Source organism: Mangifera indica, chromosome 3 (genome assembly GCF_011075055.1).
Source record: "Mangifera indica cultivar Alphonso chromosome 3, CATAS_Mindica_2.1, whole genome shotgun sequence".
In the NCBI taxonomy this organism is placed as follows: domain Eukaryota; kingdom Viridiplantae; phylum Streptophyta; class Magnoliopsida; order Sapindales; family Anacardiaceae; genus Mangifera; species Mangifera indica.
Window position 1 is genome coordinate 8,719,484 of NC_058139.1, and position 13,600 is coordinate 8,733,083.

General features: G+C 40.1%; 1 protein-coding gene across 1 annotated transcript; it reads right to left on the reverse strand.

The window, feature by feature from the left end:
• Positions 1-6,450: 6,450 nt before the first annotated feature.
• LOC123211038 (ABC transporter B family member 19-like) lies at positions 6,451-13,404 on the reverse strand. Its single transcript, XM_044629553.1, has 10 exons — positions 12,274-13,404; positions 12,101-12,173; positions 11,818-11,993; positions 11,497-11,661; positions 11,088-11,383; positions 10,688-10,986; positions 9,342-9,359; positions 9,024-9,247; positions 7,009-8,934; positions 6,451-6,920 (listed from the first exon to the last, which is right to left on the reverse strand). Exons 1-10 carry the CDS (start codon positions 13,402-13,404, stop codon positions 6,573-6,575), a joined length of 4,656 nt encoding a protein of 1,551 aa, XP_044485488.1. The 3' UTR covers positions 6,451-6,572.
• Between the last annotated feature and the right edge of the window lie 196 nt (positions 13,405-13,600).

Consider the following 13,600-nt stretch of genomic DNA (forward strand, 5'->3'; position numbering starts at 1 on the left):
TTGTCTGCACTGTAAAAAAACTAGCCATACAGAAAAGTATTGCTGGTATAGACCTGAGATTCAGTGTAGAGGATGTAAGGAGTTTGGTCATATGGAAAAGGTGTGCAAGAACAAAGGAAAAACAACTCAGCAGCAAGCTTAAGTTGCTGAAAATTTGCAAGAGAAAGATGAGCATTCTGAAGAGCAGTTGTTTACTGTAGACTGCCATAATGCTCAATTTCATTCTCGAAATTGGCTACTAGACAGCGGATGCACTAATCATATGACTTTTGATAAAAGCCTTTTTATCAACCTCAGAAAGAGCAAAATTTCCAATGTCAAAATTGGAAATGGAGAGCTATTGCAAGTGCAAGGAGTGGGCACAGTGGCTGTCAAAACAATTTCAGGTACAAGATTGATCAATGATGTGTTACTTGTTCCTAGTATTGCTCTTAATCTTCTGAGTATTGGTCAAATGTTAGAAAATAATTATTCTCTAAAATTTGACAATAAAAAATGCCATGTGTATGACTCAAAAGGAATAGAAGTAATGATGGTAGATATGATGCATAGAAGTTTTTCCTTAGAGCTAAATGATGTGAATGCTCAAACACTTGTTAGTAGTGATGATGAATCAGTTAAATGGCATAAAAGATTAGGCCATTTTCATGAACATGGACTCAAATTGATGACTGAGAAAGAACTTGTTGTTGGAATGCCAAAGGTGGCAATGATGAGGAAAATTTGTGAAGCTTGTCAATTGGGAAAGCAAACAAGACTTGCTTTTCCAAGGAATGAAGCATGGAGGGCCAAGGAGAAGCTGCAGTTAGTGCACACTGATGTGTGTGGCCCTATGTAAGAAAATTCCTTAAATGGCAGTAAGTATTTTGTATTGTTCATAGATGATTTTAGTAGGATGTGTTAGGTGTATTTCATCAAACAAAAATCTGAAGTTATTGATGTGTTTGTGAACTTCAAGAAGTTTGTAGAGAATGAATGTGGATGCAAACTAAGAATGATAAGAAGTGACAATGGAGGAGAGTATACTAATGAAAAATTTGAGAAATTTTGCAAGGAAAATGGCATCAAACACTAGTTCACTGTCCTATATACTCCTCAACAAAATGGGGTGAGTGAGAGAAAAAATAGAACTGTTATAGAAATGGGAAGATGTCTTTTGTTTGAAAGCAATCTGCCAAAGAAATTTTGGGCAGAAGCAGTAAATACTGTAGTCTATTTGCTCAATAGGCTGCCAACAAAAGCATTAAAAGATGGAACACTTTATGAAGTTTGGTTTGATTCAAAGCCAAATGTAAGTTATGTGAGAATATTTGGCTGTGTTTGTTGGACTTTTATTCCAGAAGTGAAGAGAGAAAAATTGAGCAAAAAGGCTAAGTTAGGTATATTAGTGGGCTATAGTGACAAGTCCAAGGCATATAGAGTATATCATCCTTCAAATGGTAAAATTGGCATTCACAGAGACTTAAAGTTTGATGAAGAATCAGTATGGAGTTGGGAAATAAATGCAGCCCAAAGGAAGATAAAGGAAGAGCCAATTGTGCACAATGAAAGAAAAACAGAAAGTAAGCAGCAAAATAATAGTGATGATGAAGATAAAGCAGTCAAGATGAAATCACTTGCTGATATTTATAGCAGGTGTAATTTAGCAATGATTGAACCTGCCAATTATGAAGAAGCTTCAAAGTTTTCTGGTTGGAGGGCAGCCATGCAGGAGGAGATAAACATGATACAGAAAAATGAAACCTGGAAATTGGTTGATAGGCCACTTGATAAACATGTTTTAGGTGTCAAGTGGATTTACAGGACAAAACTAAATGCTGATGGTTCTGTAAACAAGTTAAAGGCAAGGCTTGTAGTGAAAGTGTAACACCCCAGGTCCAATAACCCGGCCCACTGTTAAGATATTGTCCACTTTAGACACACAGTCCATCATGGGTTTGCTTCTGGGCTTTGCAACCCATGATGGACTGTGTGTCCAAAGTGGACAATATCTTAACAGTAGGCTGGGTTATTAGACCTGGGGTGTTACAAATGGTATCAAAGCAGCTCCGCGTGTCCTCTTAAACGATGGTGGGGCAAACCTCAGCGAGGACGCTGAGTCCCGTAAGGGGGGGTGTATGTGATACCCTTAGGCGAATCCCACATCGACAAAGCACGGGAGAGATGTTGGGTCTGTGTGTGTTCTGTCTTTGGATCCCACATTGGTTAGTGGTGGGAGAATTGAATTGGTTAAATAGTCTGTGAGCTCCTTAACTGTTAAGACGCGTTTTGGGTTGCAAAGCCCAGAAGCAAACCCATGATGGACTGTGTGTCCAAAGTGGACAATATCTTAACAGTGGGCCGGGTTATTGGACCTGGGGTGTTACAAATGGTATCAGAGCAGCTCCGTGTGTCCTCTTGAACGATGGTGGGGCAAACCTCAGCGAGGACGCTGAGTCCCGTAAGGGGGGGTGTATGTGATACCCTTAGACGAATCTCACATCGACAAAGCGCGAGAGAGATGTTGGGTCTGTGTGTGCTCTGTCTTTGGATCCCACATTGGTTAGTGGTGGGAGAATTGAATTGGTTAAATAGCCTGTGAGCTCCTTAATTGTTAAGACGCGTTTTGGGTTGCAAAGCCCAGAAGCAAACCCATGATGGACTGTGTGTCCAAAGTAGACAACATCTTGACAGTGGGCCGGGTTATTGGACCAGAGTTGTTACAAAAGGCTATGCACAAAAGGAGGGTGAAGATTATTCTGAAACCTTTGCACCAGTTGCAAGGTTTGATACTATTAAACTTCTAATTGCATTGGCTGCTCAAAAGGGCTGGTTTCTTCATCAATTAGACGTCAAGTCAGCTTTTCTCAATGGTGACTTGAATGAAGAAGTGTATATAGAGCAGACTCTTGGGTTTATGAGAAAAGGAGATGAAAAGAAAGTGTGTTTGCTGAAGAAGGCCTTATATGGCCTGAAACAGGCTCCAAGAGCCTGGTATAGTAGAGTAAACACTTATTTAATGAAGCTTGGTTTTGTGAAAAGCTTGAATGAAGCTATATTATATGTGAAGTCAGAAAATGATTATGTGTTAATAGTGTCCATTTATGTGGATGATCTTCTGATTACAGGGAGCAATGCAAATCTGATCACTTGGCTAAAACTAGAAATGCAAAATACATTTGAAATGACTGACTTAGGAAGACTCAATTTCTTCCTTGGCATTGAAGTTTTGCAATCAGAATCTGATATTTTCATTAGCCAACAGAAATATGCTAAGGAATTAGTGAAAAGGTTTGGTATGGAGAATGCAAAAGGGGTTGACAATCCTCTTGTAGTAAGTCAGAAACTGAAAAAGAATGATGGATTTCCAGAAATTGAATCTGCTGTCTTCAGAAGTTTGATAGGATGTTTGCTTTATCTAACAACTACTAGACCTGATATAATGTATGCAACAAGTTTGCTTTCAAGGTTTATGCAAAGACCAAGCCAAGAACATTTTAAAGCAGCAAAAAGGGTCCTCAGGTATGTTAAGAACTCTGCTGATCTTGGAATATTATACAACAGAAATTTGGAGGTCAATCTACATGGTTTTGTTGATAATGACTGGGGTGGTTCAATGGATGATTTAAAGAGCACCTCTGGTTACATTTTCTCTCTTGGATCAGGATCAATCTGCTGGAATTCAAGAAAACAAAGTGTTGTTGCTCAGTCCACTGCAGAAGCAGAATATATAGCTGTTGCTTCTGCAGTAAATCAAACCATTTGGTTGATAAAGATATTAGGTGATTTGCATGAAAAACAAATGAATGCAACACCTATTTATTGTGACAACAAGTCTGTTGTGGCTATAACTAAAAATCCAATTTTACATGGCAAAACAAAGCATATAAAGATCAAGTATCATGCAATAAGGCAAGCAGAAGAAGAATCTGAAATCTAGCTAATTCACTACAGTTTAGAAGAACAATTGGCTAACCTGTTGACAAAGGCTGTTATCACAAATAAATTTGTTCAACTAAGGAACAAATTGGGAATGGTAAGTAAGTTTGTCAAGGAGGAGTATTGAAGCTGAGTAAAGTATGCAGCTGCTGTAATTTATTTTTGATATATTGAATATGTTGACAAACTTTTTAATCTATTTTGAATTGTTTTAGTTTGAATTTAGTTGGAATGTAACCAATGCAGCTTGGAGTTGTTAGAGCAGGTAAGTTTTTGGTTTGCTTTGTAAGAAATTGGATGGTTTAGCTTAATTTGAGCTGTTGTGTACTTGTATCAAGTAAGATAGGATGTATATAAATGTATTATTAAAGTAATGAAAAAAAGCAGTGACTTTTTACAGCCAAAAAGACTTCCTCCGTTTCAGTTCTGATTTTTCTTCTTTTCTCCTCTATTTTTTGCGTTTTTTCATGTTTTCTTTGCATACAAATCTCCATTAAAAACCAACAGTAATGAGAAGCAATAACCTAAAAATGTAAAATGAGTCAAATCTGTTGACATGACAGAAAATTATTTGGCTAAATATGTAGTTTTTTATAGCAACAACATAGACACAACACATGCATAAATGTGCACGGCATAATTTATGTTTCGATAAATATTTAGATACACCAAAAAATTGACCCATATAACAGATTTGGCAGACAAAGTTTACCAAATATTTCACCCAGGGGCCTGGGAGAATACAATATATTTTACTTACCTTTCGTTGCTTCAAGAGATTGGCAGGCAGAGATGCCCATGACATTACCACAGGAGAATGAGTTTTATCTTTACTGTTTGACAGACAATTCAAGTTTATGTTTTCCTGTCTACTTGAGTTATTGATTTTGCAGGCATTATCTTGGAAGGAAACTTGGCCTCCTTAGAATAAAAAATAGGCCTCTTTGGTTTTGATAAAGCTAGATTGGATTGACTTCCCGAAGGAGTCTCTTAGCTTGTCTATATGCTAGTACCAAGCCTTGTCCCTAACCTAGTTCTTAAGCATACTTTCCATATAATGTTACTGCTTTTAGATTGTTCAATACATGATGTGACAAAACTTGTAAGGTACACAAAGCAGGAAGGAACCCAAAATTTGCTTGTCCTCAGCTAATGATTTGTGGAAAAATCATATTTGGCCTTTAAGCTGATCTTGCTGCTTACCTTACAATGAACTGTTAACCTTCTTACCAGCTCCACCATTATCATTCTCATTGCTCTTTCCATTATTATTTGAATCCAAGCCACTAGCCTTGGAATTCATAGTCAAAACACCCTGCATATACCCGGATGAAACACCGGCCTTACTCTTCTTTAATCACAATTTTTTGTTTTCTTTGACTTTCCTCTTTTGCTTCTAAGACTTTACTTGTGAACCAATTATAAGTCACTCATTCTGATCAACAGAAGCTAGACTCCCTGATGGCTCAAAAATTTGCATTAAATCTTTAGGATTGCCAGCAAAATGGTTGTGCCCTGGCATCGGTCTAAGTTCAACTATAAGAGGAACCCATGTCCCAGCTTCAGCCCTATCAACATAAATGAACTGTCCAATTTGCATCTTATTGCTCAATATAAGCTCATTGTCTTCCTTCGTCCGTGAAACAAAAGTTGAATGTCAAGAGTCTGACACTTGGATGAAAAAAGCTTCGATTAGGCCACAATTCTGATCCTGATAAGGCTGGCACAATGTTGATAACTTGCAGAAGCACTGATCTATACTCACCGTGAACTTTTACATTAGAATTCATTCTCTGCAGAAGCTTTAGTAGAACTCCTGGTGTAAGAGATGCCATTAATCTGCAATCTGCATTCCAAATTTGTAGCAAGGTTGCATCAATATGTTAATAGACATAACAATAAGAAAACTTGAGCTTCATGCACCCAAAAGAGCTTAAAATAATTTGAGTTAAAGATATTATATCTCACAAATGAAGCACCAGAAATGGCGTGAAAATGGCAGCTGCAGAAAGTAAAATACATGGAGTTATATCAAGAAGTGATCCTTGGCAATGAGAATTAATCTCTAAAGCTTTGCATGTTAGGCAAGTTAGCATTAACTTCTCTTGGCTTCAAAGCCAAGGGACAGTTTTTACAAGTGAGAATTTTGTGTGACGTGACGTGACACATATGACCATATGTAAGATTATTATGTGAGAGGCTTGTCTTTATGTTCCGTGGGTGATTATGTCCTGCTGTGGATCACTTTCTTTCTGGTCGCATTTCCCCTTTGAGGTAGAGGAAATGGAGTTTCAAGAGAAGGTGAGAATATTCTAATCCTACTTTCTTGTATTAAAATTCAGTCTATGATTTGACCAAATTTTTGCATGTGGCTCTCAACTAAGTATATATTCACACCTCCAAGAATCGAGAAAAGAAGAAAATTAACAAAGGGTTTTGCTTTCAAGTAGAAAAAGAAAACTGTGATGGAGATCCACCCTAACAAGAATCTATTCTAGTATAATTTATTTTATTAAATAAATTTCAGGACTATGAGTAAATTAATCAAAATAGAAAGTTAAGTTAAAATCGGTACTGTTTTTCTAGCCACCATCAAATTTGTAGTCGACCAAGTTCATAAGTTAAAACATTTATTCCTACAATAGAATAGTTGGTCATGCAAATGCAGTGGCTTCAGTTTCAGTTCGGACCAAGCTAGCATAGGCACCGTTGACATGGGAGGCCAAGAGTGTGTCATGGGTGCCATACTCCACAACAGTGCCATTTTTTATTACAGTGATCATGTCAGCTTCTCTGATGGTTGAGAGGCGGTGAGCCACCACAATGGTGGTGGTCCTCTTGGACACCTTCCTTAATGCATCTTGAACATGCTTCTCTGACTCTAAGTCTAATGCACTACTTGCTTCATCTAGAAGCAACACCCTTGAGTTTTTGAGTATAGCCCTGGCTATAGCAATCCTTTGTTTTTGGCCACCAGATAATTGAACTCCACTCTCACCAACCTGTATAATAACAAACAGAAATTCGAATCAAAATCATTGAAAAGCGTGACCTGTAACTTGAACATCAATAACTGTGAATTAGACCAACCTGGGTTTCATATCCTTTAGGAAGGCCACTGATGAACTTGTGTATGTAAGCTTCTTCTGCAGCCTCTTCAATTTCAGCCCGTGAAGCATTTGGATTCCCAAGTGCAATATTTTCTCTTATACTTCCAGCAAATAATGCAGGCTCTTGACCAACCAAAGCTGTTTGCCTCCTCAGCCACTTAACATTGACCTCCATCAGATCCACCCCTCCAATCATCACCTTTCCTTGATTTGGATCATAAAACCTTTGAACTAGCCATATAACAGTTGATTTTCCTGAACCACTTCCTCCAACTAATGCCACCATGCTTCCACCTTTGACCTTTAAACCAAATTCTTTAAGCACTATCACTTCAGGCCTAGATGGGTATGCAAAGGTTACCATTTTGAATTCAACCTCCAATGGTTTGGACCTTTCAACTTTCTTACCTCTTTCCCTGTCATTGCTGATCAATGGCCTACGTTTAATGATGTCAAGAACAGAAGGAACAGCTGTACCTGCCATGGATGTATCTGGCGCTAGACCAGCTAATTGTCCCACAGAAAATGAACTTAGCACAAGAATGAGAAAGATTTTATTTACATCCCCGAAGGTTGCTTCTTTTTTTTTCACAAGGTAAGCACCAAACCAAAGAGTCATTGTGTATGCACCATACATTGCACCTTGAGAGAAACCAAGTATTAGGCCTAGAATTTGTGACTTCTTTACTGATTTTTTCCTTGGTTCTGATAAAGCACTATCGAAGGACTTAACCAGCTGTTCTTGAGCAGAAAATGTTGCTACTGTTCTTATGTTTGAAACCGCACCTGAGGCAATGTTGCTAGCTTTGGCATAGGCATTGTTATCTAGTTTTGGTCCAATGTCTATGATCAAGTTCAAGTAGCTTGCACCGAGAGTGAAAGGAGTGAGAGCAGCAGCCAAAAGTGTGAGTTTCCAGGCAAGGAGAAATGACACTCCAAGACCAACAGCAGCTGAACTAATACCCATAAACAAGACTGAGAATCGATCACCAAGGACTGACCTGAAGCTGAGGCAATCAATTGAGAGCCTTGATGCAAGAACTCCAGTGGAATTCTCTTCAAAATCAAACCAACCAGGTTCTTGTTTCAGTATTGATCGAAACAAAAGGTCTCTGACTCTCGTTGTGAGCTTTGTTCCAGCCCAGCCGCAGAAACCTTGCTGGAGTGTCATGAAGATTATACACCCAAAACCAAGCCCCAGAAGTGCGAAAGAGAGGTGACCAACGTCTCTTTTCAACTTTTTTGGGCTATCTTTGAAGTAAAATTCTAGAGCTTGGCCTAGAATCAAAGGAAAGATGGAGAGTATAGCACCTGCAAGCATGCCAAAGATAAATCCTAATAAAAGCATTGCAACCTCAGGTCTCTGGAGTTTCCATATCTCTGAAAGTTTGAATTTTCTAGGCCTTGGTTTTTGTTCAGCTTCTTTGTCTACTTGGTTCTCTTCTTGCATAGATTTGAAGTATTTTGATCTTGAAATCTCATTTGCATACTTTGGTCTTGATACATCATTAACTGATTTCTCATTCATGGAAAACTCCATGCTCTTAGCAGATTTGTGTTCTGATAAAGGTTTTGACACTGACTGAGAAGCAAGCTTGACAAGATCATAATAGGCCCCAGCCTTTTCCATTAGTTGACGATGATTACCAATCTCAACAACAGAGCCACGATCAAGAACAACGATTGCGTTGACATTTTTAATTGTTGCCAACCTATGAGCAATGACAATGGTTGTCTTTCCAGCAGAGATCTTGTCAATGGCTTGTTGGACAATGGACTCTGACTCCGGATCTAATGCACTGGTTGGCTCATCCAAGAGAAGGATTTTAGGCTCTTTGATCATGGCACGAGCCAGTGCAATGCGCTGTTTTTGGCCCCCTGATAGTTGAGTGCCTCTATCCCCAACCTGCTAGCCATTTGTAGTATATAAATGAGTTACCGTGCACATGTATGTAATTTTCATTTATGTTTATAAGAATGTTAGTTTCATTGCACCTGTGTTTCATAGCCTTGTGGGAGCTCAGAGATGAATTTGTGGGCATTGGCAGCTTTGCAAGCGCCAATTGCTTCTTTTGTGGTTGCATTCTCCTTACCCATCATAACATTTTCCAATATGCTGGTGGCAAAGAGAACTGGTTCCTGGCCAAGCATACCAATCTGCCTTCTTAGCCATTTGACTTGGAGTGACCTTAAATCATAGCCATCCAAAGTGATCACACCTACCAAATTGTTAGAAACGTTAACCAAATTAGCACTCTCAATGATGCAGTTCATGTTAGAACCTGTTTTACTTTGATATGAGGAGAAACTCACCGTCAGTCGGATCATAAATGTAACACCCCAGGTCCAATAGCCCGGCCCACTGTTAAGATATTGTCCACTTTGGACACACAGTCCATCATGGGTTTGCTTCTGGGCTTTGCAACCCAAAACGCGTCTTAACAGTTAAGGAGCTCACAGGCTATTTAACCAATCCAATTCTCCCACCACTAACCAATGTGGGATCCATAGACAGAGCACACACAGACCCAGCATCTCTCCCGTGCTTTGTCGATGTGGGATTCGCCTAGGGGTATCACATACTGTGATACCCTTAGGCGAATCCCACATCGACAAAGCACGGGAGAGATGCTGGGTCTGTGTGTGCTCTGTCTTTGGATCCCACATTGGTTAGTGGTGGGAGAATTGAATTGGTTAAATAGCCTGTGAGCTCCTTAACTGTTAAGACGCGTTTTGGGTTGCAAAGCCCAGAAGCAAACCCATGATGGACTGTGTGTCCAAAGTGGACAATATCTTAACAGTGGGCCGGGCTATTGGACCTGGGGTGTTACAAATGGTATCAGAGCAACTCCGCGTGTCCTCTTGAACGATGGTGGGGCAAACCTCAGCGAGGACGCTGAGTCCCGTAAGGGGGGGTGTATGTGATACCCTTAGGCGAATCCCACATCGACAAAGCACGGGAGAGATGCTGGGTCTGTGTGTGCTCTGTCTTTGGATCCCACATTGGTTAGTGGTGGGAGAATTGAATTGGTTAAATAGCCTGTGAGCTCCTTAACTGTTAAGACGCGTTTTGGGTTGCAAAGCCCAGAAGCAAACCCATGATGGACTGTGTGTCCAAAGTGGACAATATCTTAACAGTGGGCCGGGCTATTGGACCTGGGGTGTTACAAATGGTATCAGAGCAACTCCGCGTGTCCTCTTGAACGATGGTGGGGCAAACCTCAGCGAGGACGCTGAGTCCCGTAAGGGGGGGTGTATGTGATACCCAGCATCTCTCCCGTGCTTTGTCGATGTGGGATTCGCCTAAGGGTATCACATACACCCCCCCTTACGGGACTCAGCGTCCTCGCTGAGGTTTGCCCCACCATCGTTCAAGAGGACACGCGGAGTTGCTCTGATACCATTTGTAACACCCCAGGTCCAATAGCCCGGCCCACTGTTAAGATATTGTCCACTTTGGACACACAGTCCATCATGGGTTTGCTTCTGGGCTTTGCAACCCAAAACGCGTCTTAACAGTTAAGGAGCTCACAGGCTATTTAACCAATTCAATTCTCCCACCACTAACCAATGTGGGATCCAAAGACAGAGCACACACAGACCCAGCATCTCTCCCGTGCTTTGTCGATGTGGGATTCGCCTAAGGGTATCACAATAAAACCTTTCTATGAGAGCAAAAATAGTTGACTTGCCACCCCCACTAGCCCCAACTAGTGCTAGAGTTTTCGTAGATGGTATAACTAAATTGAGAGACTGGAGAATTATAGTATCTGGACGAGATGGATATACAAAAGTAACCCCCTTGAACTCAATCCTTCCGCGTACACTTGATATTGTCCTGCCAATGGAGCTGTAAGGATCTATATCTGGAACTCTGTCTATGATTCCAAACACACGACTAGCTGCTACAGTGCCTTGCGCAAATTGAGCAAAGTATGACAATGACAATGCCAAGCCCCTGGGAATTAAATAGACGATGTTTCATCTCTTATCTTGGTAGAAAAAACTCACAGATGTCTGCACAGAGGATTGAAATGATAAAAACAAAAAGCTCATTACCTTCCTCCTACATTGACACCAAAGAAACAAGCAATGGCTGCTCCTCCAGTAACTTCTCCCCTAGAAACTAAGACAGACCCATACCAGAAAGCCAACGCCCATGTTGCATAAGTAACCAAATAGATAACTCCCATGCCGGCACCCTTTGCAAATCCTATCTTTATTCCAATTGGTATAGATTGTGACAATAAATCAGCATATCTCGAACCCAAATGATCCTCTGCAACGAATGAAAATACTGTTCTGATTGAACTAACTGCTTGCTCTGCCACGCTACCAGCTTTTCGATATGTAGTCTTCAATTTTATCATCCCAACATACAGCATACCAAGTTAAGAACACTTACGTTAACTAATAACATGATGAAATAATGTAGTTTGAGAACAAGTTAGACTGTGCTACTTTTTACCTCTTCCTTTGAAGCTAGACCGACATAAACAGCCTTATAAGCAAAACCACAGAACATCATTAATGGGGTGACTGAGAAAACCACAAGTGATACTTTCCATGAGCGTAGAAACCCAACCGTGTAACCGCAGATGAAGGTAAAGATTTGACGAATGAAATTTGCCATCTGCATAAGATAATATGTTATGTAGCACATCAACGCCTGTTGAATCATTGTACAGACAAATTTATTTTCAAATAGTACAGAATCATATTGAACCTTATTCAAATGATAAGATAGATTATTTGTAAGCAAAATCAGAGGGGAAATTAAGGGGTTTACCTTTTCTCCCATTACTTCTTGGATTTGTGCAACATCACTTGAAATTCCATGCATAATCTCACTAGCACTGACTTCAGTGTCAAAAAAACCGATATCCTGCTGCAGAACTGCTCTTAGATACATTGTTCTTATTTGTTGAGATGATCGATCCCCCACCAACCGCCAACAGGTGATCTCTGCCATTTCAGTGATCAGAACAATCATCTATTGCACTTCAAACATGCGTGTATAAGAACAAATTCAATGAAATTAAAGTTACTGCTGTAACTAATCTTCCTCTTACCCAAGTATGCTCCCACCATCACTATTGCTGCTAATATTGTCATTTCTAAACATACCTGTAGATCAAACGGACAAAAATAAGAACATCAGAATTTTTTTTTCCACTTACTATCATTTTTATAATGGTATCGATCTCAGCAGTGAATATGAAGAAGAAAATTTCGACTTTCATACCTTTTTAACATCCTTCATCATCTGATCAGTTGATTCATTTGCAATTTTATTCACAAAATCTCCAAAAAAATAAGAGTACCAAGGAAGAGATCCTCCATTTATCAGAGCCCCTAGGCAACCCAAAATCACAAGAAGTATATCTAATTTTGTTGAATACTTATACAAGCTAAACAAGCTGACTGGCTTTGCCACTACTTGCTCATCCTCCCCTTCATCATCATCATCATCATCATCATTGTCTTCAATGTCATTGCAGCGATCATTAACACCACCAAAATGATGACTAGTTGATTGCCTAGTAGTGTGACCACGATGCCTGTGCTGCAACTCATCTTCAAAATTGTCCATTTTGCGCCTCATTTGATGGCGCCCACCATGTGAAATACTAGAATGATCAACGCGACCAACACCATCCCCATCATCCTTAATATAAGAACGAGATACTGAATGCCAGTGTGGATCATAATGTCCATGTCGATGATGATCAGCGTTTGACCAGTGAACCTGCCTCTCAACATCCTCCATTGTGTCATAATTATCTAATTCATCTTCATTAGCCAGTGGACTAGCAGGTCTACTACTAGTTCCCCCCTTAATAAATTTCAGTGTAGATTTACCCTTACGAGCCTTACCATGAGCACCCAAATTCTGTTCCTTGCTATGCAAGGTACTGTCATTATCCTTAACAAAGCTTTGGAGCACAAGCCTCGTAGAAGGCACTGCACTATAGCTAGAAAAGTCATAGCATGGATTCGCAAAGCCCCTAAATCCACCAGAAGTGCGTGAAAGATAAAAGTCATGAGCTGATCTTCTAAAAGTTTTACTGTTCAATGGGGTGGTAGTAGCTGTCCAAGGGCTCAGAACTGCACCTAAGTCTCTGCTATCCTGCCAACCAGAAGGCTCAAATTGCCAAGAAATCTCCCCTTGCCAGGACATGTCATCATCCCTGGCAAAGGGTGTGGCTGGAGTAGGAAGGCGAATTCTACGTGTAGCATGATTGCTGGATGACTTGTGGTGGCGAGAGCTTAATGGTGAAGAAGAACGCGACGCATAGCGTGAGCTAACAGGTGCAGTGTGGCGTTGGCGGCGATCGGTGAGTGAGTAATCAATGTCGAAGGAAGAGTCAGCCATGACTGAGAAATGTATGACAAATTCTGAATAAAGAAAATGAAGAACAAGGAAAGATGGTAATATCGAGAGGACAGAGAAAAGAACAAGTGTGCCAAGTGCGGTGTTACACCCTAGGAGCTTAGTTTATATCAATGGAAAATGCATATTCTTTCCATTTTGTTGTGTAATCAAAACTCCATACAGACAAAATTCATCA